At 44.6% G+C, this 24,221-nt stretch overlaps 1 protein-coding gene across 1 annotated transcript in view; it reads left to right on the top strand.

Annotated features, from left to right (window-relative positions):
* Window positions 1-18,228: 18,228 nt before the first annotated feature.
* USP10 (ubiquitin specific peptidase 10) overlaps window positions 18,229-24,221 on the top strand; it is a 64,516-nt gene continuing 58,523 nt past the window's right edge. Inside the window, exon 1 of the mRNA XM_054710017.1 lies at window positions 18,229-18,342. Within this exon, the coding sequence (XP_054565992.1) occupies window positions 18,322-18,342 (21 nt within the window). The 5' untranslated portion in view covers window positions 18,229-18,321. The remainder of the gene's footprint in view (window positions 18,343-24,221) is intronic.

The following is a 24,221-nucleotide window of genomic DNA, read 5'->3' as shown; positions in this document are numbered from 1 at the left end:
GGGGCAGCAAGAAGCACGGTGTGTGAGAGGAGGGCGCTGTCGGGGTAGCTGAGCCTGCCCTGTGCCCCCACTGTGGCTGTGGCTGGCATCAGAGGACAGCGGGCCTGTGTCAGACACAAGTCTGCCAGCTCAGACCCCTCTCTGTCAACTACTGGAAAGTGACCACCATTTAAAGTCCCCACGTCCCTCTAAGATGCAAATATGTGAGCTGAAGGGTTAACCAGGGGAGTCCTTAACTTTCACTCCACCATCAATTGAGATTGCTGTCCCCTAACTCAGAGATGGCAGAGAGGCAGCAGGTACCAGACAGGTAAGTCTGCATGGGGCTTGGGTCTGCAGAGAGGACCCAAACCCATCTGGTCAGAGCCCCCACGGACAAGGTCCTCACCACACACCGGCTGAGGCCGGGCCATTGTCTCAAGGACCTGCCCATATTCTTGAATTAAGACGAGCTCACATACCACCTTCTCCGTGGAGCTTGCTGGCTTTATATTCAAGAAGGTGACACATTCGCTGGGCGTCTGCTCTGTGCCAGGCAGGCGCAGCTGCAGATGCTGGGGATATGGTGGTGAACACGGCCGCAGGGGCCTGCCCGAGGCCGACTCCTCGCGGGGGAGAACAGAACCACAGGCAGGGCAGGTAGGGACAGGTGGTACGAATGGACTAAAACTCATCCAGCTGTTCCCTTTAGGTGAATACATGTTATGTATGGGAATTGCATCTCAACAAAGCTTTACGTTTTTTTCCTGTGAGGGGAGTGTGCACGGCAGGTGAGAGGAACCAAGGGCACTGGGCCTGAGAGGAAGTGGTGAGAAACGAGAGCTGGGCACAGCTCTCAGAGGAGGACCCGATCCCCTTCTTCCAAGGGAGGTGTCGTCTGCCCTTTCCTTTGTAGAGGGGAGGTGAGGGGCCAGGATAGAAGCCGGGAGACACTCTTGTCAGGAGGCCTCTGCCTTCATCTGCGCTGGATGATGCTGGCCAGGGGCAGAGACTTCCCTGGTCAATTCCTCCGGGGAACGCACCCAGCTGCCCCAGTTACAAACTACACCTGGACTTGGCGGCTCAAAACAACAATTTAACTAGGTAGGCGGGACCCAGCTAGGAGATCCTACTGCTCCAGCCGGCGGCTCTGAGGTACAGCTCCACTCAAATGTCTGCTTTGGGGGAAGGCTGCCTCAGCAGGGACCACTGGACACCCGGCCTTTCCCACATGGCGGTCTCAGAGAGGTCTGAGGAGTTCTCAGCTGGCAGCTCAGGGCAACCGAGAGAGAGAATGTTCCAGGAGACAGGAAGTCAAAGCTGCCCAAGTCCTTTTCCTAAAAGTTAAATAAGGAAAATGTACTCTGTGTGTGTTCAGGAATCTTAACAAAGAGCCAAGTCATTATTCACTGCAAAATGAAAAGCCCAGCAATGGGTGAATAGATGAGCAAAATGTGGTCCATCCGTACAGTGGGATATTACTCAGCCCAAAACAGGAACGAAGCGCTGACACAGGCTACAGCATGGATGAGCCTTATGCTGCATCAAAGAAGCCAGACACATAGGACCACATATGGTATACTTCCATTCATACGCAATGGTCAGAATAGGCAAATATATAGAAACACAAAGTAGATTAGCGGTTGCTTAGGGCTGGGGTAGGGATAGGAAGGGGTGAGGAGCAATAGCTAAAGGGTAGGGTTTTCTCTTCGTGATGATGAAAATGTCCTAAACTTGACTGTGGTTGTGGTTGCACATGTCTGTGATTATACAAAAAAATCATTGAACTGTGCCCTAGCCAGTTTGGCTCAGTGGATAGAGCATCGGCCTGCGGACCGAAGGGTCCCAGGTTCGATTCCGGTCAAAAGCATGTACTTTGGCTGCAGGCATCCTCCCTGGCCGGGGCCCTGGTCAGGGCACATGCAGGAGGCAACCAATCTGTGTTTCACATCGATATTTCTCTCTGTCTTTCCCTCTCTCTTCCACTCTCTCTAAAAATCAATAGAAAAATATCCTCAGGTGAGGATTAAAAAGAAAACACCCAACATTAAAATTGGGGACAAAAGGGTGAGAATAAAGGCAGCATTCATTTTGGGCCTACTGTGGGAGCGATTCTGTGTGTGCAGACCTCAGGGAGTCCTCCAGGGGCGCTCTAGAGCAGTGGTCCTCAAAAGGCGGTTCTAGAAATGGCCTGTTAAGCATCATAGGGAACTTGGTAGACATGCAGTTTCGCAGGCCCTACCCCAGAGATCTGCTGAATCATCCCCCAGCAATGTGTGTTTTCACAAGCTCTCCTGGGGAGTCTCAGGCATGCTCCACAGAGAACCACTGCTCACTAGGGGGTTCTGTCTCCCTCCTCCATCCACAGGCGTTTCTGGGCTAGGAGTCTCTGCCAAACTGCTAACAGCTGTGCCGGGTTTGCACTGGCCAAAACCTGAACCACAGGCTTCTCTCCGGCGAAGCACAACCCAGTCCAGGGGGAGCTGAAACTTTCAGCCTGAGAAGGCTGGAGAAGGTCTTGGAGCAAATCTCTGCAGGGGCCACACACCTGCTGCTTCCCAGAGAGAGGGAAGTGTGTTTGTGGACTTCCTGTTGACAGGGCAGGAAGCCCTTATGCGTGACCCAGCCCTTTGAATGGTCTCCAGCATCCGCAGGTGTGGCAACTTCGTGCTCTGCTCAATGCGATCATTTCGCCAGGCAAGCCACAATAGTGATTCATCCTCCCTGGAAGTCACAGCCCCACCCTTTCAGTCCTCTAAAGGTGCTAAAAGCATGTCATTCGTATACGCAGTTCTAAACTTCTAAGTGCAACGAAGCTGTGGGCCATTTTGGTTCCGGAATGAGATGAAGAGACCTGGATTCCAATCCAATGTTTATAACTAACTAGTGGCCCGGTGCATGAAATTCATGCATGGGGGGGGGGTGTCCCTCAGACTGGCCTGCACCCTCTCCAATCTGGGACCCCTCAGGGAATGTCTGACTGCCAGTTTAGGCCCGATACCACAGTCGGACATCCCTCTTGCAATTTGGGACCACTGGCTCCTAACCGCTCACCTGACTGCCTGCCGGCCTACTCGCCCCCAACTGCCCCCCCACTGGCCTACTCACCCCCAAATGCTCCCCTACCCCCCCCCCCCCCCCCCCCCCCCCCGCTGGCCTGATCTCCCTAACTGCCTCTGCCTCAGCCCCGCCACCATGGCTTTGTCTGGAAGGATGTCCAGAAGGTCTCCTGGTCTAATTAGCATATTACCCTTTTATTAGTATAGATAGCCTCAACCAAGGCTTCACTCAGTGTCTCTTCTATTTTCAGAATGGGGACCAGATCACATTTCTGTGATGTGGAAAGAGCATGGGCTGTGGGTCAGGAACTTGGATTTTAGCCTTGCTTCTGCTGCATGCTACCTGGGCAAGGCACCTCATATCTTAAATCTGTTTCTTAAGCCATAGAATGAGATGGTTAGAGATGATTGGTGGCCCTCAGAGTGTGACCTGCACAACCTTTGTCTCCTAAGCAGCTACCTAAAGGAGTTCTGGTCAGGAAAGGTTTGGGGGACTATGGAGGCAATATCCTCCCTCCTGGAGGTTTACATGAGGGTACACGTTTGTATATTACAACCTCTCAAAGTCCCATCAAAGATACTTGTCTAACTTTGGTTAAATTTATATTTCCCAAGCTTGTTTGCCCCTGGCCCTTCTCCCTTTCCCTCTATTAATAACCACAGAAACTGTATAAGACACAGTGCCATTTGGGAAATGGGAAGCTAAAAGATTTCTGTGTCCCATCAACTCTGACAGCCAATGACTCAGTGATTGTCCTATCGCCCACAAGGAAAGACGCCATGACGATATCAAAGAAGAGGGTTAGTTGACTTTTTAGGATATATTCCCCATGGAGGACTATGGCTTGATGTGGTTACTATGTTTTAAGGTCTGGCTTTCAAATTTGCAAATCAAGAATCTTGATTTGACTAATGTATCTGTGATGGTTAATTTCATGTGCCACAGTGTCCAGACATTTGGTCAAACATTACTCTGGGTGTTTCTTTTTTAAAAAAAATATTTTTTATTGATTTCAGAGAGGAAGGGAGAGGGAGAGAGAGATAGAAACATCAATGATGAGAGAGAATCATTGATTGGCTGCCTCCTGCACATCCCACACTGAGGATCAAGCCCATAACCTGGGCATGTGCCCTGACAGGAAATTGAACTGTGACCTCCTGGTTCCTAGGTCGACGCTCAACCAGTGAGTTGTGCCAGCCAGGATGCCCTGGGTGTTTCTGTGAAAGTGTTCTTTGGATGAGATGAACATTTAAATGGGTGGCTTTTGAGTAAAGCAGATTGCCCTCTAACATGTGTGTGGGCTTCATCCAATCCAGTGAAAGCCTTAATAGAACAAAGAAAAACTTCCCTGAGTAATAGGAAAGTTACCAGCAAATGGCCTTCAGACTTGAACCACATCAGCTCTTCCTGGGGTCTCCAGCCTGCTGACTCACCCTGCAAATTTTGGGCTTGCCAGCCTTTATAATAACACTAGTAGCCCTGTGCACGAATCTGTGTGCCCGTAGCTCGCCAGTAGATCGCTGCTGCCCTCCAGTAGCTCTCCGCCTGCTACACCCCTCCCCACCCCCCACCCCCATAGCTTGTTGCCCTGCCCCTTCCTGTAGCTCTCTGCTGCCCGCTTGTAGCTCGCTGCCCCACCCTCCTGCTAATCCATGATCTGGTCATTATGCAATTTGCATATTACATCTTTATTATATAGGATGAGCCAGTTCCTTAAAATCTCTCTCTCTCTCTCTCTCTCTCTCTCTCTCTCTCTCTCTCTCACACACACACACACACACACACACACACACACACACATCCTATTGGTTCTGTTTCTGTAGAGAACCCTGATTAATAGGGCATCCACAAGAAAACAGATTAAAAGACTCTGCACATGAGCCAGACTTTGAAGGACAGCATTTAGGGGAACTCCTCCCAAGAGGCAGACTTTGGCTGATGCAGCTGGCCATCCACTTTATGGAGAAAGAAAAGTAGGCTGAGATAAGAACGCGTATAGATTCATGGGCAGTGGCAACTTGCTTGACTGGTTGGTCAGAGACTTGGAAGAAAAAGACGACTGGGGACAAACAGGACTGGAGAGGAGGCATGTGAATAGGTGTGCACAAGTGGGCACAGAGTGTGTAGATCTTTGTACCACATGTAATATTCTCTGAAGGGCATTCACAATGCAAGAGGCATTGAGCAACTGAGTAAGCAGAATGGCATTGCCAGTAGATGCCAGCCAGTCGTCCTTGGCCACCCTAGTGCTGGCACATGGCACGTGAACAGAGTCGTCATGGTAGCAGGGACAGAGGCTGCGCGTGGGCTCCGCTCGCCAAGGCTCATCTAGCTGCTGCCACTGCCAGGGACATGGGCCAATGCTGAGTTCCAAATATGGCACCATTCACCACGGAGACCCACCTCCCACTTGGTGGCCAGTGGGTTACCTTATACCCCTTCCACCCTGCAAGGCTCAGCAATTCATCTAGGCTGGAATTGACAGTGCTCCGGGTATAAGTGTGCCTTTCCCCTCCACAGGGTCAGACTAGACACTCACCACATAGGTCTGCTCTCGGATTGGAGCGTACACCATCGGCTCCCCTGAGTCTCCAGCTCGTAGGCGGCGGCTAGTGGGACTTCTCAGCCTCCATAATCACATGAGCCAATTTCTTATAATAAATCATTGTATGTTTATATCTATTGGTATCCTATTGGTTCTGTTTATCGGGAGAACCACCCTGACTAATACAATGTGATAACTTGAAATGAGGAGAAGACCTTGGGCTTAAAGATGTTCATTAACATTCTTAAGAATGAACAATTAGAAACAATTTATATACATAAGACATGCACAGGACAGAATATTGTACTATCACTTAAAATAATGTTTATGCGTTTTTATTCTTAATAAAATGGAAAAATAACTACATTGATGTTATAGGAAATACAAAATCAGATATCCAATAGTAATAACAACAATAACATTCTCATTTCTTGAGCAGTAACTAAATGCCAGGCACTGTCTTGGGTGTTTAATATGCATCATTGAACTAAATTGAATTCTCACCATTATGTTAAATATATATATATAGCCCAGCCAGTGTGGCTCCGTGGTTGAGTATCGGCCTATGAACCAGGAGTTATGGTTTGATTCCTGGGTCAGGGCACATGCCCAGATTATGGGCTCAATCTCTAGTGTGGGGTGTGCAGGAGTCAGCGATCAATGATTCTCTCATCATTGATGTTTCTAGCTCTATCCTTCTCCCTTCCTCTCTGAAATAATATATATATCTCACCTTGGAGATTACACACCAAAAAGCCAACAGTGTTTGTCTTTGAAAATAAATGAGTTTTTTCTTCTTTGCCTGTCCATATTGAGCTTGTATAGCCTTTATGATTGGAAAGAATTAAAACAAACTGGATTTTTAAAAGATGGATCCTCAGTCTCCTGCCTCTGGCCCTTCATCCAATTAGTTTGAGATCATAGTACTATTGGGGGTAGCCTATGACCGGTGGTGGGTACCCGCCTCCCTCTCTTGGAAGGCTACTATCCCCAGAATCTTCTGTCGAAGTTAAATCCAAAATTATTGTATAACTAACCTATCAATAGTGATAACAGCAGCAACATCATCTTATATGCAAATCACTTTAATTGTAGAGCACGCACAGCATAGTAAGAACCTATCAAATGCCAATTACACTTTTTATTATTTTTTAAACTTCCATTAAAAGAAAGCATCTTAAATTGGAAAGAAATAATCCGTGTCACAGGCCAGTTAGTCAGACACTGTTTTTCTGTTTGGAGGTCCCAGAATGATCGTCATCACATTCACTCCTTATGAAACACTTACCATGCACCAGGCGTCCTGCAAGGTGCTTTGCATTTGATGTCTCAATCTGTATACCTCGCCGCTGTGCTGGAGGTTTGAGTTGTTATCACAAGATTACAGGGGAAGAAACAGACTGAGAAAAATCAAATCACTTGCTGAGCGGGCAAAGCCAGAATTCAAGCCTAGGAGCAGTGAACTCTGAAGCCGGGAGATCTGGGTCACCATGCTGCGTTGCTGGTGGCGACGTGTTCTTAAGCTCTGCTACGACGTTCACACAAAGGTGTGTTGATGGAAACGAAGAGAAAGACAAGACATAAAGGCTGTGCCTCCAGACCAGCACTCCCGTTCTCTTAGCTTGTGTTTCTGTCATCAGATTGAGAGCAACCGGGGAAGTTCTGGATGTAGTCAAATACCTCCTCCTAGACCAGTGATGGCGAACCTATGACACGCGTGTCAGCACTGACACGCGTAGCCATTTCTTGATGACACGCGGCCGCTGAGGCAGGCCGCATGCCGAGGATGAAACATTTGCGAAATAATGTTTTTCCTCAAAGTGACACACTCCCCGAGTTATGCTCAGTGTTTTGGCGAAGTTTGACACACCAAGCTCAAAAGGTTGCATCACGGTCTAGACTGTCCCGTCTACCCAGTCCAACAAATCAGAAATGTGGCCTTAGGTGAACATTGCCTCTCTCTCACCTCTCACATCGGCGCTTTCGGTTCTTTCCCGTTAACTAGCTCCTCTGCAGCAGCCGGTGCAGGATGGCTGCGTTGGGAAGTCTATGGACTTTCTTTAGTTTCAGGCATGGCCGTATCCAGGAGCCCAGAAATTGTCTCCAGCTTGGGATTCAGTTACAGGTTCTTAACTTGTGACGTCCTCCTGTCTCTTTGTGCTCCTCAGCCTCACCACCTTCCCACCTCACCTCCACTGGTTTCCATGCCAAATGCATGTTATTATCCCAAATGGGGACACCAAATGGCCTTCGATGTCGCCTCAGACTGCTACAGCATCGCCTTCACGTCTGACTCTCAAAGGCACTGGGAGACCCTGAGGGGACGTTAGGAGGAAACCGAGGCTTCCAAGCGCTGGACTTAACCCAGGTTCACCTGCTGCTGAGTCACGGGTTATTGTTTTTCTTCAAAATCTCTTGATTTTTGTTATGTTAACATAAAAACATTCAAACCTGTAAAGAATGTTTGTGTGTTTATTTGAGCCAGACTTGTCAACAATTGCGGGGAAGCACTATCTCAACAGATTGGGATAATGCTCCAGAGAATAGCAGGTTTTCATCTATTTTTATACAAAGCGATCAAAGAGGGGACGTAGGTGGGTTACGTGAAATCCATTGTGATAGATTAGAGAGGCGGGAGAAAGCAAAGCGGGGGTGGGGGGTAGGAGGGCGGGGAGGGAAGCGACCTCTGGGATTGGATAAAAAGTAAAATGATAGACACACACTTAGGTGGGTGCAGGATAGTTAATAGTCAACAATTAACATGATAACAATAACAATGAAGGAATTTGTGGTATCTGTTCTGGCGCTCAGCACAGTGGGTTGTGCCCTAAGGGGTCTGGAAAAAGGGAAGTTACAAGTTACCCAGACATTTCAAGGATATGTTATCATAGATGCAAAAAGACAGGCTCAGTTAAGGTAAAGGTTGACCCTGTCAGTGAAGATACCGGCCTAGGAGGTGACCACCCACCATCACTGCTTTTAGTTAAAGTTTAACTGCAGACCATCCGTTACTTTAGGTCTCTGAGTTTGGGAGACCACCTGCAGGCCTCCCCTGAGCTTGTCAGGGCAGCAAGTGGCCCCTTTCTTCCACAGTTATAATAATCAATCTTGCCTTTAGAGTAGCAAGATACTTGTTTTTGTAGGCTAGATGTGATTGAAAGAATGCTTCCCTCCCCCCGCTCCCCAGCTGTCTGTGTGGCAGAAAAGAAAAACCTACATTAAGTGAAAATCAATGAAAAATAAGAATTTCTTGGATGAATGGGAATGAGAAAGGTTTGGAGGGGTGACTAGATCAAGAAAAATGAAAGGGCATTAAGTAGCAATGCCGCCACTTTAACTTGTTAATAATGTGAATGCATTGCGGTTAATGGATCATTTTACGTGGTTTAAATTGCTGTCACATTCATCACCCCAGCTGGCCTCTGTATCTCCCCTATGAGGCGGGCAGGACGCATTGGAATCTCCTAACTATATAGGAACTGAGTGACAGAAAATCAGTGAATCTTCCAAGGTCTTAGACTGACGTGGAGTCAGAATTAAGAATGCAATCAAGACCCCTGGTACTTCTCAAACTGCCAGTTCCCGGGAATGTAAAGTACAGCAGGGGGAATACAGTCAATTATATTGTCATAATTGTGCATGGCGTCAGATGGGTACTAGACTTATGGGGGTGATTACTTCATGACGTATAGAAATGTCTAGTCACTATGTTGGACACCTGGAACTAATATAATATTGATTGCCAATTGTAATTCAAAAATGAATCTCTAAAAATGTTCTTAAAAAGACCGATGGTACTTCTTACACTTTCTTTACTCCCTTTCTTCCTTCCTTCCTTTCTTTCTTTCTTTCTTTCTTTCTTTCTTTCTTTCTTTCTTTCTTTCTTTTTTTTAAAATATATTTTATTGATTTTCCACAGAGAGGAAGGGAGAGGGATAGAGAGCTAGAAACATCGATGAGGGAGAAACATCAACCAGCTGCCTCCCGCACACCCCCCACCGGGGATGTGCCCGCAACCAATGTACATGCCCTTGACTGGGATAGAACCCGGGACCCTTCAGTCCGCAGACCGACGCTCTATCCACTGAGCCAAACCGGCTTCGGCTTTACTCCCTTTCTTTAGCAATTGTTCCCCTGGCCAAGGTCCTGTTAATGTAAAAAACATTCAAACCTGTAAAGAGTTTTTGTGAGTTTATTTGAGCCAAACTGTCAACAATTGCCAGGAAGCAATATCTCAATGGATTGGGATAGTGCTCCGGAGAATGGCAGTTTCTCATCTATTTTATACATTGCCATCAAAGAGGGGTCGTAGGTGGGTTACGTGACATCCACTGGTGATAGATTAGAGAGGCGGGAGAAAGCAAAACCCGGAAACCACTGGGATTGGATAAGGAGTAAAATGATAGACACATAGTTAGGTGGGTGCAGGAACAATTAACATGATAACAATGAAGGAATTTGTGGTAACTGTCCTGGCGCCCAGGCCCATTGCCCCAAGGGGTCTGGAAAAAGGGGAGTTACAAGTTACCCAGACATTTCAAGGATATGTTATCATAGATCCAAAAAGACAGGCTCAGTTAAGGTAAAGGTTGACCTTGTCAGTGAAGATACCGGCCTAGGAGGTGACCACCCACCATAACTGCTTTTAGTTCAAGTTTAACTGCAGACCATCCTTTGTGGTTACTTTAGGTCTCTGAGTTTGCAAGACCGCCATGCAAGCTTTTCCTGAGCTTGTCAGGTTAGCATGTGGTCCCATTTCATCCACAGTCCTTTTAGAATTTAGATGGTGGTGTCTGCAAGCTGGTATGCTGTCTGGGGACAGTGCTAGACCCGGGGAAGGACAGAGACAAGGAAATAGTGCAATGTAGAGGAGAGGAACTGCATTATACAGGTACTTTCCTTAAGAAGAGACTTCAACTATTGAGTTCTGCCATCAAAAATTAAAAGAGAGAGAGAGAGAGAGAGAGAGAGCGCAAGAGAAGGAGAAGAAATAAAAGGGTGAGCAATTCCACTCCACAGGCTATTCAGTGAGAGGTTGGGTCTCAGTGAGCAATCTGCCTCCCCTCCCCTCCGTCTGTTGCCTTCCCTCCCAGGGCAGGTTGTTGGGCTGAGTTTGAAGTCGATGTTCATCAATGAACAGATTTCAGATAGCAAGCCCCGCAGAGCTAGCCATAATTAGAGGCTCAAGTGGACAACCTGAGATTTGATTTGGCTCTGGATGAGAAACCCTCTGTGTTGTCTATATTATGTGACACAGAGACAGAGCCACACAGGGAAGAAGTCCACATGACGATGGAGGCAGAGATGAGAGTGATGAAGCTACAGCTGAGAAACGCCATGGACTGCCAGTAACACCCGAAGCTGGAGAGAGGCACGGGATGGGTTCTTCCTCAGAGCTTCCAGAAGAGCCGACACCTTGATTTCAGGCCTTTGGCCTCGAGAGCTGTGAGACAATAAATGTCTATTGTCTTAAGGCCCCCAGTTTGTGGTCATTTGTTACAGCAGCCACTGAGCGCTCACACAGCTAACTACCAGGCAGGCTATTTCCTGAGGCACATGGGACTTCTCTGCTGGGCAAACTTGGCTCAAGGACTCCCAGACAGCCATGCTGAAACTTTTAAAGACTGCACGTCTCTAAAGACTCTTCCTATCCAGCCCTCCTTCCTCCCCCTTGTCTTCCACAGGGGACAGCCCTATACTCTACTCTCAAGGCTCCACCAGCTGCCTCCCAATTTCCCACCCAGGTGGAAAGGAATTGATTCTCAGAGGACCTGAACTGACACTTGCATATCTCAGATTCAATGGTTGTCAGGATCTTGCCACGTTTGCTTCACCTATTATTTTTTTCCTGTTTCCCCCCCTCAAGTATTTTAAAGCATATCCCATGCAGCACGTCATTTCACCTTTATGTATTTCAGCAAAACATCTCTTAACACAAGAAGCCATAGTTCCTAGTATAACCACAATGCCACTAGCACGCCTAACACATTAATGGGTAAATAATTCCTTGGTATCCTTCAGGCCTTACCTAGACTTCCAGATTGTCTCAAAAATTTCTTTTCATGGTACATGGTTTGACTCAATTTCCAAGTACGATCCCAACTCTGCATTTGGCAAACCCATGTTTAAAATCCCCGTCTGTCTCCCTTATAAGAGGTGCAGTTTTAGGCAAGTCATGACTTAGGCAATCTTCTTTCAGTTTCCTCAGCCCTAACATGTGGAAACCAACAGCCTCCACCTTACTGGGTTTGGTGAGAATTCAGTGAGGTCATTCGTTCATTCATTTATTCTACAACTATTTACTGAGTGGCTGCCAAATGTCTGGACCTATCAAAGGTTCTGGAAATATATCTGTGGAAAAGGCTTAGAGTCTAGTGGAGGTAGGCAATGCCCACATAAGGTAACTACGCCATGACCTGTCGGCTAGTGAGATGTTCTGCAGAGAAAAATAAAGCAGATAACAGGAGGGAACGTGGTGGGCAGCCATGAGAGACAGAGTGGTCAAGGAAGTCCTTCCAGAGGAGGTGGCCACCAGAGAACTGAGTGAGCAGAAAGTTTCAGGCAGATGGAAAGGCACCTGCAGAGAGGAGCGGGAGCCTGCCTGGGGCCTTAGAGCTGTCACTCTCAAACTTCTTGGTCTGGGTTTTCTTTACATTTTTCAAAGTTATTACTGACTCCCAAAAGCTTTTGTTTTTGTGAGATAGCCGTGCTATTTACCATTTAGGAAGGAAAACTGAGACATTAAAATGTATGAATGACCATTTAGTAATCATAAACTCATTGTATGTCAGCACATAAAAACATGGTTTTAAAAAAATAACTATTTTTAAACAATTTTTTTGTGTGTGTGAAGGGTGGCATTTTCTTGTTTTATTTGTTTGTTTTTGTAAAACTCTTGAATGTATGGGAAACAGCTGGATTCTTCTATTGGCTACTGAAGCCAGTCTGTTTTGATGTTGTTTTGATTGAAATAGATGAAGAAAATCCAGCCTCACACAGATAACATAGTTGGGAAGGGAGGGAGGAGTACTTTCCTAAAAATTGTATTTCTTGAGAGGAATGGCCTTCTTAGACAATTGTGGATATTTTCCTTTGTTGTTCTGCCAAAAGAAGACACATTTCTTAAAGGAAAATTGCGAAGTGGAATGTAAAATCATATCAATGAACTTTTTGTACCCCCTTTGATCAAAATCCACTAGTCTATCTTGTATTTTGAATGGACCTTTTAATCATAGTGATTTTATAACATCCCACATGGGTCATTTGGAAAATATTGATTCACTAAGTTATGCAGATCTTCCAAATATTGAAACATGGCATTATTCATCATTTTTTAAAAATGTATTTGTTACTATCACCACTATCTCACCAGAAAAGTCTTTTAAGTGTTAGGAAGTTGCCCCGATCACAATGGTAGAGATGAGTTTCCCAAAAGTCTAATTTTTGTTTGAAAGCTTGAATTTTAAAACAAACAAACTGATTTTAGAGAGAGGAAGGGAGAGAGAGAGAGGGAAAACATCAACTGTTGCCTCCCACATGGGGGTCAAACCCACAACCTGGGTATGTGACCTGACTGGGAATCAAACCTGCCACCTTTTGGTGTTCAGGATGACACTCCCACTGAGCTACACTGCCCAGGGCTGAAAGCTTGAATTTTATCATGGAAAATAAATCTTGTCAAATGCCCTGAGCTGTTGCTGTGCAAATATTGCCTTCCTTCCCAAGAAGTCTGGGAATAATAATGATAATTTCCACCACTTAGTAGCTCTTGCTGTATGCTAAGTTTACATGTTATCTTGTTATTATATTTACATGTTACCTTTTTTTAAAAAAAATAAGATTGCATATCTTTTATTTTTTTTTTAGATATATATTTTATTGATTTTTTTACAGAGAGGAAAGGAGAGGGTTAGTTAGAAACATCAATGAGAGAGAAACATCTATCAGCCGCCTCCTGCACACCCGCTACTGGGGATGTGCCTGCAACCAAGGTACATGCCCTTGACTGGAATTGAACCTGGGACCCTTGAGTCCACAGGCCAACACTCTATCCACTGAGCCAAACCAGTTAGGGCTATATTTACATGTTATCTTGTTATTATATTTATTTTCACTACATCTCTGGCAGGTATAATTTCTCCCATTTAATAGATGAGGAAATTGAGATTCAGAGAGGTTAGGTAGTGGCACAAAGTCACACAACTAGTGGTATTCCTCTATGCTATCAGAGTTCCAGCAAAGAATTTTCCAGGTAGGATAGGCCTAATTGAAATACCCTGCCCCCTTGGGGCCAGGAATTAACTCCTGCTTGTCGGATCATGTACCATTGATTCAGAGGGCGAAATATGTACCCCTTCTGACAAAGGCATACTCATCAAGACTTAGCTCAAATGTTACCTCTTTGGGGAAACCTTACACCTTCCCTGGGATATAATAAATACTCTCTTACCATTTGTTGAAAAATGGTAATAAAACTCTGTTACCATTTGACAGGCACAATATTCCATGTGCTAGCCCCATAACTTCATTTCCTCCTGGCAACATGCTTGCAAAGTAGGTGGTATTAACCCCTGTGTTAATTTCTTATGGCTGCTGTGACAACAAGCACACATTTCCTGGCTGAAACCAAGACAAATTATTTATTTTACAGACTTGTAGGCCCCAAGATTCACTATGTTCATTTGGGAAGTTCTGGGAGAAAATCTGTTGCATTGCCTTTTCTAGCTTCTGGAGGCTGCCTGTATTCCTTGGCTCAGGGCCCCTCCCTCCATCTTCAAAGCCAGCAGCAGAGCATTTTCATCTTTCTCTTTCTGTCTCCTACTCTTCTCTCTCCATCTCCTACCTCTCCCTCTCCTCCTCCCTCTTCTTTCCTTTTTCCTCTCTCTCCCTTCTGCTTCTGCTGCCACAAATCATTTATCTCCTTGTATTGAAATCATGTGTTCATATCTCTGTGAGTGATTTAAAAGTTTGAACTGTGTCTTATTTATTATAATTTGTATTTTTTGTTCAAGTACCATTTTGACAAAAATCAGATACAAACCATCATAAGTCACTGGTTTTTCAGATCTCTTCCCAGTGTTTATCCATGTACAACATGGATGTTTCTGGGGTTGTAACCACAACATGGATACAATATTATATTCCATCTCCCCAGATTTTTGTTATAAAAAATTCAAACATACAGCAAAGTTGATAGTACCACTTAGATTCAACAATTGTTAAGATTTTGCATTATTTGCTTTCTCTTTACTAGTATGTATATTTGTGTTTACGTGATTTTTTTTTTGTTGAACCATTAAAAATAATAACTCATAGGTACTATGACATTCACCCCTAAATTCTTTAGATGCATAGCCTAACAATGTGAACATTCTCTTACATGAACACAATATCCTTATTACACTATGAAAATTACCAATAATGCACTAAAATTATCTATATCCAAGCCATACTCAAATTTCTACAATTGTCAAAAAAATATTTACTAGCTAAAAAAAAAAAAACACACACAACAAAACATACCAGTGTTCATCCAAGATTCACTGCATTTGATTTTTTTAAAAATTGATTTTAGAGAAAAACATCGATTTGTTGTTCCACTCATTTATGCATTCATTGTCTGATTCATGTATGTGCCCTGATGGGGGATCAAACTCACAATGTTGGCATATCAGGACAATGATCTAACCAATTGAGCTACCCAGCCAGGGTTCACTCATTTTATTTGATTATGGGTTTTTTTCTGCTCTTTATGTTAGAACAGTCTCTCTCCTGACATATTTTTCATGGCATCCCATTTTTTAAAAAGACCAGGCTACATGTCTTATGGAATGTAGGGCTAGATCTGGTGATCTCGCAGCACTGGGTCTGGCAATAGCAGACTCTATACATGTTTGTTGATAATGGTTATGAATAACAATCACAGTAGCTAATTTTCATTGAGGGCTGGCTCTTTTAGCCAGTGTACTCACACTCATCTAATTTGATCCTCACAGAAATCTTATGATATTTTATTAGTCTCATTCATAGCTAGGAAACCAAAGGCTTAGGAAAGAGAAGTGGCTTGCCTGACATCACTCAGCTAGAAAAGGGACCAAAGCAGATGGCAAACTGCCTAGTCAGAAAGGGGGCTCACTGTTTCTGACAGATCCTCCCTTCCCCCAACTGGTGGGCGGAGTATGACATAACCTGTACCTGCAGCCTGGACATTCTCTCTCGCCCTACGAACTCTGGACCTACTCCTTTGCCCACCCTCCTCAACACAACTTTCCATCTACTCTCTAACATCAATCCCTCCTTCTCTACATCCTGCTGGATTTGTCTGTCACCGGCTCGAACCCTCATCAGAGCCACTCCAACCCCAACCTATTGGACCACTAACTTAACTCATACCAGACCTCAACGCACCCTATACAACACCTCTCTCTTTAATACGGAAAACACTACCTGTTTAACAAATACCTCTCAAACCATTACCTCAACTACTCCTACACCTTACTACTGTGCACAATCTATAAATTTACCCTTCCCTTAGCCTGCCCTCCACTGGGTATTTTTCTCCTCTGTGGGACTACAGCCTACACGTGTGTCCTCCAGGACCTGTCACACTCGCTCTGTCTTGATGTCTTCCTAACCCCCAATCTTTCTATCAGAACAGAGGGAGAACTCGAATCCTCTCTTGGTCTTCTCAGACCTCGCCACAAAAGGGCAGCCCTTGTTCCCCTCTTAGTGGGTACGGGAGTCCTCACTGCAGTAGGGACAGGAGTAGGAGGCATTTCCTCCTCTGTTCATTTCTACCACAAATTGTCTGCTGAATTTTCAGAAGGTATCTCCATCATTAGCAATTCCCTTGAATCCCTTCAAAGGCAGGTAGACTCCTTAGCAGCGGTAGCCCTACAGAACCGGTGTGCTTTAGATCTCTTGACAGCAGAAAAAGGGGGTACCTGTGTCTTTTTTTTTTAAATATATTTTATTGATTTTTTACAGAGAGGAAGAGAGAGGGATAGAGAGTTAGAAACATTGATGAGAGAGAAACATCGATCAGCTGCCTCTTGCACACTCCCTACGGGGGATGTGCCCGAAACCAAGGTACATGCCCTTGATGGGAATCGAACCTGGGACCCTTGAGTCCGCAGGCCGATGCTCTATCCACTGAGCCAAACCGGTTTCGGCAACCTGTGTCTTTCTTGGGGAAGAATGCTGCTACTTTGTAAATGAATCAGGAATTGTCAAAGATCACATTAAATCCCTCTGGGACAGGATTGACCAAAGACGATGCAACCAGCTAGAAGGTGGGTATGCCATCTTTGGCTCACTTACCTCATGACTCCTCCCACTATTAGGTCCACTGGTATTTATTCTTTTAATTTTGCTCTTTGGCCCCTGTCTCATGCGCTGTTTCACTAGTTTTTTGCAGAACAGAATGCAGGTGTTCGCCAACCAGAAGGTGGGAGAGATCTATCTGGCCTTGAATTCAGAACCTAGAGACACCTATGTCACCAGAATCCTTGAGACCCCTAGTAGATGCCCCTGAAGACATCCCCTCTCAGCAGGAAGTAGCTATGGAAGACGGGCCTTCACCCCCTGACCTTGCCTGGACTCTCAATTTTTTTTAAACTATTACCAAAAGCCAGGAATGATAGATCCTCCCTTCCCGCAACTGGTGGTCAGAGTATGAGGTAACCTGCACCTGCAGCCTGGACATTCCTGAGTACCTAACCAGGCACCTTATATGGACTATACATTGAACCACCAATCAACACCTGCCAAATACCCTAAGCCCTTGTCACTATATGACCATACATTAAGCCACCAATCAGCGCGTGCCGAGTACCCTAAGCCCCCATACCTTCCCATTCCTCCCCTCAAAAGGCGTGTTCACCTCTGCACGTGTTGCTGTTCTCCCCTTGCATGACAGCCAGGCAGGTCCTTCTCCTCTAATAAAGCTTGTAGTCCTGGTTTTTCGCCCTCTGTCTGACCTTTCAGTTTCTTGAACCAATGACCCCAAAGCTGGTCTGTCTGGATACACATACAGCGGTATGTGTGTAATCGGTAGCACTGCTTACTAACTTTGCCAGGCCTCAAGTGCGTTTGCTTGTCTGTTTTTCAGTATCCTCCAATTGTCAAGTAAAAGGCATGGCAGAGTAGACTGCCAGTATTTGTGGAATGAATGAAAAGTAAGTGAATGAATGGATGGAAACGTAAGTGAATGAATGGATGGAAACGTGATCTTCATATACCAGAGGAGTCCTCTGGGTCTTCAGCGCTCACTCCGGAGACCCTGGCCCAGGGAGACTCTGGGGCTGGGGCTGGGGCTGTGGCTCCCGGGCACCAGACGTCCCGAGTCCCGCCCATCAATCACTTCGACAGCCTCCCACCAGGTGAGAAGCCAGGACCACCTTGGTGCTTTGGTGTTTTCATCTCTCTCCTCTGCGCTTTCCCCCTCCCGCCCTGCAGCGGGGCTCCGGTGGCTCCAGTTCAGGAAGGGCCGCATCCGCCCCACAGGCGCGGGCTCAGAGTCCACCCGGGGCCGGCTCCCGCCGCGCACGCCCACCTGTCCGCCGCGCAGGCGCAGCACGCGCCCGGCGCGCCCGGCCTCCCCGCGCCCCGCGGTGCGCGGCCAGTGCGCAGGCGCGGCGGCCGATGCGAGTGTCTATGTGCGGGCGAGAAGATGGCGGCGGCGGGGGAAGCAGCTTGAGGAGTCGGGCGAGCGACAAGGCTCATTGAAACGGGCCGCCATGGCCCTCCGCAGCCCACAGGTAGCTGCCGGCCCGTGCCCTCGGCTGGAAGGGGGCCCGAGACGCGGCGGACGGGCAGCGGGGCGGGCGGCGGGCGAGCGCCCGCACCCTGGCCCGGAGCGAGGCGTGTGGGAGTGGGGGAGGGCGCCGGGACACGCTGCCTGGGACTAGGCCCCGAGCCTCCCGCAGTCTCCGTGCCTCGGCCGCCCGCTGCCGCGGTCCGCCCCGCGCCGGAGCCCGCCGTCCCCTGCCCGTAGGAAGCAGCGGAAGCAGCGGGAAGAGGGCGTGGGGGGGGGGCGCGAAGGGGTTAAACCTCCCTGGCTGGACCGCGCCGACTATGGAAACGGGGCCCTTGTCACCCGGAGAGGCAGCCTGGGGGCTTCGGCAGGCTCTTTGGGCGGCAGAGCTCTAAGCACTCCCGTAGCCTCTCTGCCCCGAGCGAGCCACCAGATTTGGGGGTGCCCTGTTTCTCCCCCGTCTCCAATGGCTGCTTTCTCAGCTTGATTGACCACGGGGGGGCTTGGCTTGCTGGTTTCCTAGTTTTTAGACTCAAGTCATTAAGGAGCATCCTTAGGTTACTGTTGCAAAGAAAACTAAAAATAAGTCGCCAGGACGGTACTTTTACTCGCGAGTGACATCTTTTGCACGAATCCATGTCAGCCTGCCTGACACCATGCACCCTGTCACAACTGTATCTAAAGGTTATGGGATGTTTTTAATAATCCCATAGAGGAAAGAAAGTAAAATGCACCTTTCGATTTTAGGGAGATGCATGTGTAGAGTTGAGTTCGAGTCACACTCCTCCCCTCCCCCATTACAGATACTCTGGATAAAAAATCGGCATGTTATTATTTGTCAAGTTTGTCAATTCATGCTGATTTGTTAACATCTAATCCCTAGAAGTTACTGCACTTTTATACCGTCTCAATGTTCTTTTGTATTAAATATGGGGGAATGAAACAAAGTAGCTGTTCGGTAAACTGGTGGCCAGTAAATTCTAACCCTTTTAAAGTACTGGCTTTTGTTGCCTTTTTGGAAATGAAGTCGATTTTATTAACTGTTGTAATTAATGCGTGTTGTGGAATTTAAAACGTGAAAACCTTTTAAAAAATTAAATCCACAGAGTTGCTATTTCGTTAAATTATTGGTATGTAGTTAGTTTGCACTAGAAGTTTCTCCTTTTAACTTTTTATTCACGTGTACATCTACTCTTTAGTATTTAGTATTGTACTTGGTACAAAAAAGAGACTTAGTAGTTGAACAATTTTTACAAATGTGTAATTAAAATATTTTAAGAGATTGGTATTTGCTTTTTTCTCAACTTAAAATATGCATGTAAATAGCTTAATATAGTAAGTATGGACAGGTTCAAGGGCATTGTGAACTGATTGGTGATAAAATAGTCATGGTGTCCGGCTTGTGTGGCTCAGTTGGTTGGGTGTCGCTGAGCACCCAAAGGTTGCCGTGTTTTGATTCCTGGACAGGGCGATAGATGTTTCTCTGTCATCTATGTTACTGTCTCTCCCTTTTCTCTCTCTGAAATCAATAAAACAAAACTATATTCTAAAAGAAAAAATATTCATAGTGATTTTGAAATGAAAAAAGAATGTCAGGCACAATTCACTACCATTATTATAGGCACTAATCACAATGCAAAATTGATTGAAATGTTAATCAGCAGTGATAATATGTGAACCTAATTGTAATTTTGTTTTCAGTCATTGTTCTAGTACTGTATTTATGTTTTATACAACAATATGGCCTATATACATCTTTATAAAACCGGAGTGGCAAAAGTTAGCTGAACATAAATGCTAGCAGCACTTTGGGGTTATTCTTTTAAAGTATGGTGTAAATGATATTAAGTTCTAGCATGGAGAGTTTAGCAGTGGAAATAGTATGATTTCCCTCTTTTTTAAACATTTTTGAAAAATATATTTTACTGATTTTTTTACAGAGAGGAAGGGAGAGGGATAGAGAGTTAGAAACATCGATGAGAAAGAAACATCGATCAGCTGCCTCCTGCACACCCCCTACTGGGGATGTGCCCGAAACCAAGGTACTTGCCCTTGACAGGAATCAAACCTGGGACCCTCAGTCCAAAGGCTGACGCTCTATCCACTGAGCCAAACCAGTCAGGGCATGATTTCTCTCCTTTTTAAAGTATAGTAATGAAAACAAGTAATGAAGTTATATGTGGTGAGATTTAATGATCGGATCCTGCTTGAGTCAGGTTGAGCATTTTAATAAATTTTACTCAATTACCTGCTGTCCTAAAAGGTCCTTCAGCCTTAAAGGCCATTCATTCATTAATTCAACAAACATTGATTGAACCCTTACCCTGAGCTAACCACTATGATATGCATATTGCTTGTTTACTATTGGGAATAACAACCACAAATTAACAGTAAGGGTCCTGTTTATCTTTAAAAAAATATTTTTATTGATTTCAAAGAGGGAGGGAGAGGAAGAGAGAAACATCAGTGGTGTGAGAGAATCATTGATCGGCTGCCTCCTGCACGCCCTGCCACTGGGGATGGAGCCCACAACCCTGGCATGTGCCCTGACTGGGAATTGAACCTCCTGGTTCATAGGTCGATGCTCAACCATTGAGCCACACCGGCAGGGAGTAAGGATCCTATTTTAAAATTGAATTAAGGTTACAGTTTTAAAACTTTATATATATTATGTCTTATTTCCATACTGTTGATCGAATTCTGTTTCCTGAGTTGATATGAAACAGTGCAAAACTTGGAAACATTTCTGATGTCAATAGTTTTCAATATTTTACAAAGACAAGTGATGAACTTTGACAGTTGAAATATAAGTACCTCTCTATTTTATGAATATTTGTTGTCGAGAGGGAACTGATTAAATTATTTGGGATAATTAATTTGAATAGATTAGTTCTGCCTTAAACCAGAACAAATTTTTGTGATCATTGAAGTCATTTATAATGACATCCCCACAGTAATGCTTCCTATACCCTATTAGATATCATGCGGCTACTGCTGTCCTGGTCCTCTGCAGCAGGCTCACCTCAGTCTTTTCATTGCCTTGAAATAGTGGGGCCCCCACATTTTACACTAGGGAATATTTGGGATCCAATTTTACAGCACATGGCAGTGTTACTACAGGATGTCCCCCCAAAAGGTATACACTTTGAATGATTATAAAGTCAGTGTTTATTAACATATAGTTCATTTTTAAAATTTGAAAGAATCTATAGAAATAAGTGTGTGTACTTTTTTTTTGCGACACCCTATATATTGATGAATATCTTTATATCTGACAACTGTATTAGTAATTCTTAAGAGACATTTTTATTCGAGTCTTACATAGGAGCAACTGAGGTATATAAAATTATTTATATATAGGATACTTGGAGATACCTTTTTTCCTTTGCATACTGACAGCAAAATATTGAGACATATCCTAAGACTAGTTATGCTATTTAAAGTTTGTGAGTTGATGGTTGATGCCTCAGTGCCGTGGTCGGCAAACTGTGGCTCGCGAGCAACATGCGGCTCTTTGGCCCTTTGAGTGTGGCTCTTCCACAAAATACCACAGCCTGGGCGAGTCTATTTTGAAGATGTGGCGTTAGAAGAAGTTTAAGTTTAAAACATTTGGCTCTCAAAAGAAATTTCCATCGTTGTACTGTTGATATTTGGCTCTGTTGACTAATGAGTTTGCCGACCACTGCCTCAGTGGCTTCTACAGAACAGCGGTGCAGGTGAATGGTATTCAGGGCCTTGCCCTCATGCTCTGGAGCCCATATTGTTGGGACCAGAGTGTACTGAAATTATAGTGAATAATAAATGGATCTGCCTCGTTCTAAACTCCTCTTAGAGCAAAAGTTAGGATATATATTGCAGAGCTTTTTTTAAATGTGGAACTGGCATGATATAATAGTGTTCACATAGGAAAACTTAAAGGAGGAAATGATTACAAAGCTTAATGGTTATTTACTGCCAAGCCTAGTGACACATTTACTTTGTGCTTTCTTTGCTCAGAAGAGAGTATTCAAATACTTGAGAAAAGTTGTATCTCTCTACTTGAAGTAGTTACATCAAGGTTATTTTTGTTTGTTTTAGTGTTTTTACAGATTTCAGACATGTAAGTACTTGCTAATAATGGATCTGGTTTTTCAAGTGGCACATTAAAGGTGGTTGCTGAGGACATTTCTTACTTTCTTAAATACCAAGTATGAAAAATAGGAAGAGTTTGCTTTTGAATTTGTAATTAGACTTATATTTCTATTAACTGCCACACATACAAAAATCACTGTGGCACAAAACAGATAAATCCGTTTGCAATGGAATTTACTGGCCTTAGGCCATTGGATTACTGTCATTTGTCTCTTTAGTGCTATTTCAGCAGTGTAGATGTTCATTTTCAAAGACTTACATGTGCTTGGACTGCAGTTTTCCTGTTTATTGAATTGATCTTCCAAAAAGTCTTTCTATGACCATTTCTGTCCACTGGCTGGATTAAGAATTTGTGTAGGTATACTAAGTAATAAAGGTAGCCCAAGGGGTATGTTCATAGTATTTGTTTCAAGACTCAAACATTGTAGAATCTATCATAAACCTAGATGTGGAGTCTTCAGAATGTAGACTTTTCACGAGCTGGCTACTTTGTATTTGAAAGCTCCTCAGCCATACCCCATTTTCAGCAGAAGTCCTGAGAAACCAGAAGCTGCAGTCAGTTAACTCCATTCTGCCCTCTGTCTTGAAACATGCCCTGCTGCGGTTGTCTTCTCCTGTGAATAGGGTAGGTGAGGTATTGAGGTAGAAGTGTGGTTTGGGAATGAGAGAGAGGCATTGTGGAGAATTAAAGCATGTATTTCTAGACTTTTTCTTTCTGGCTTACTTGAAAATTGTTAGATGATGATATAGCCCAGTGCCTGCCACCAAGTGTCTACACACTCATGATGACTAGTCTTCTGATTTTTAGGCTCATCCCACTTGGTCTTTGCAGCTTTTTTGGTTGCCATTCTTTAGATCAATTCTCAATTTATTTTTCTGGTATCAGCTCGAGAGCCATTTCCTAAGACTGCACTCTTACTCAAGTAATAGAAATGTGTTAGAAATGAAAGTGCATCCTAATAGGCTGGGGTCCCCACTATTCTGCCTTCTTGATATTACATTTAGTCCCTGGCTTCCCCCCATGGTCCATGAGGTCCGAAAGGTTGGCGACCGCTGCTCTAAATATATTCACAGGTAAGGATGAAAAATAATAAAAATAAAATAAAGTATGTCTTAAACAAAAAAAAGACTGCCCTTGTTATTGTGGATGGGAGTCCCATGAATATTATAGCACCCGACCCCCACCTGAGCTGTAGTCCTTAGCTGAGATCAACTGATTGCACTGCAAGTGGTGGGGATTGCTTTTGGACCACTTTCTTAACTTTAGTCTTCTCACTGTTGACAAAAATAGAAGTTTACCATTGTGATATGTGTCAAAAATCTTCATTTTTATGTTTAATATATTGAGTAAAGCTGGATATCAGTATAAATTACATTTTGTAAGCCATGGACCTTGTGAACTAGAACTGCCCAAGAATATTTAATATATGGTTCTGCATAGAAAATTTTGATTTGCCTTTGGTCTTAACGAGGTGTTACAATCTGCATTCATTGTTTTCACGTAAACATGATAGTGTCATAGTGTCCTTTGCGCAGTGTATTTTTATTTTATATTCATTTAAATTTAGTCAGGACCAATTAACTTGTGAATTTATTTGGTGTTCTGATAACTGTCAGGAGGATTTCTCATGTTTTTTTTTTTTTTTGTGTGTGTGTGTGTGTTTCTCTTATTGTAGACAGTTTATAACTCTAGAGGAGGCAGCAATGCCTCTCTTTTTTAAAAATATATTTTTACTGATTTCAGACAGGAAG

This window comes from Eptesicus fuscus, chromosome 21, assembly GCF_027574615.1.
Source record: "Eptesicus fuscus isolate TK198812 chromosome 21, DD_ASM_mEF_20220401, whole genome shotgun sequence".
NCBI lineage: Eukaryota > Metazoa > Chordata > Mammalia > Chiroptera > Vespertilionidae > Eptesicus > Eptesicus fuscus.
Note: the sequence above shows the minus strand (reverse complement) of the source record. Positions and strands in the feature narration are given on the sequence as shown.